Below are 590 nucleotides of genomic sequence, written 5' to 3'. Positions count from 1 at the left end.
CCGGGGCCGCCAGGGCCCGCCTGACTCTCCCCCGCTGTGGCAGATGTCCCAGACCCCCCGGAGGCTGTGCGTGTCACCTCAGTGGGCGAGGACTGGGCCATCCTGGTCTGGGAGCCGCCCAAGTATGACGGAGGGCAGCCGGTCACTGGTGAGTCCTCGTGCCGCGGTCTTCCCTGCCCTCTGACCTCTCTTTGGCCTCCCAGAGCCCTCAGCACCCGCCGTGTCCTCCCTCGGACACCTGCTTTTCCATCCTTTTTTGAGTCAGGGTCTCTCTCTGTTGCCGAGGCTGGATTGCCATGACATAAGCACAGCTCACTGTGGCCTCGACCTCCTGGGCTTAGGTGATCCTCTCACCTCAGCCTTCCAAGTAGCTGGAAGTACAGGCGTGTGCCACCACGTCCGGCTAATTTTTTTTGTTTTTTGTAGAGACAGGGTCTTGCTATGTTGCCCAGGCTGGTCCCCAACTCCTGGGCTCAAGTAATCCTCTCGCCTCAGCCTTCCAAAATGCTGGGATTACAGGCATGAGCCACTGTGCCTGGCTGTTTTTTCTGTCTTTGCTGCCTCACAGACCCTTGGGTCCCAGGAGCCTC

General features: G+C 60.2%; 1 protein-coding gene across 1 annotated transcript in view; it reads left to right on the top strand.

Annotated features, from left to right (window-relative positions):
- MYBPC2 (myosin binding protein C, fast type) overlaps window positions 1-590 on the top strand; it is a gene marked incomplete at its 3' end in the record, with an annotated part of 22,347 nt that overhangs the window by 20,360 nt on the left and 1,397 nt on the right. Inside the window, 1 exon segment of the mRNA XM_008063583.1 lies at window positions 44-148. Within this exon segment, the coding sequence (XP_008061774.1) occupies window positions 44-148 (105 nt within the window).

Source organism: Carlito syrichta, unplaced genomic scaffold, assembly GCF_000164805.1.
Source record: "Carlito syrichta isolate Samal-C Ts95f unplaced genomic scaffold, Tarsius_syrichta-2.0.1 Scaffold306948, whole genome shotgun sequence".
Taxonomy (NCBI): Eukaryota; Metazoa; Chordata; class Mammalia; order Primates; family Tarsiidae; genus Carlito; species Carlito syrichta.
The sequence above is the reverse complement of the archived record's forward strand: the minus strand, read 5'-3'. Positions and strand labels throughout refer to the sequence as shown.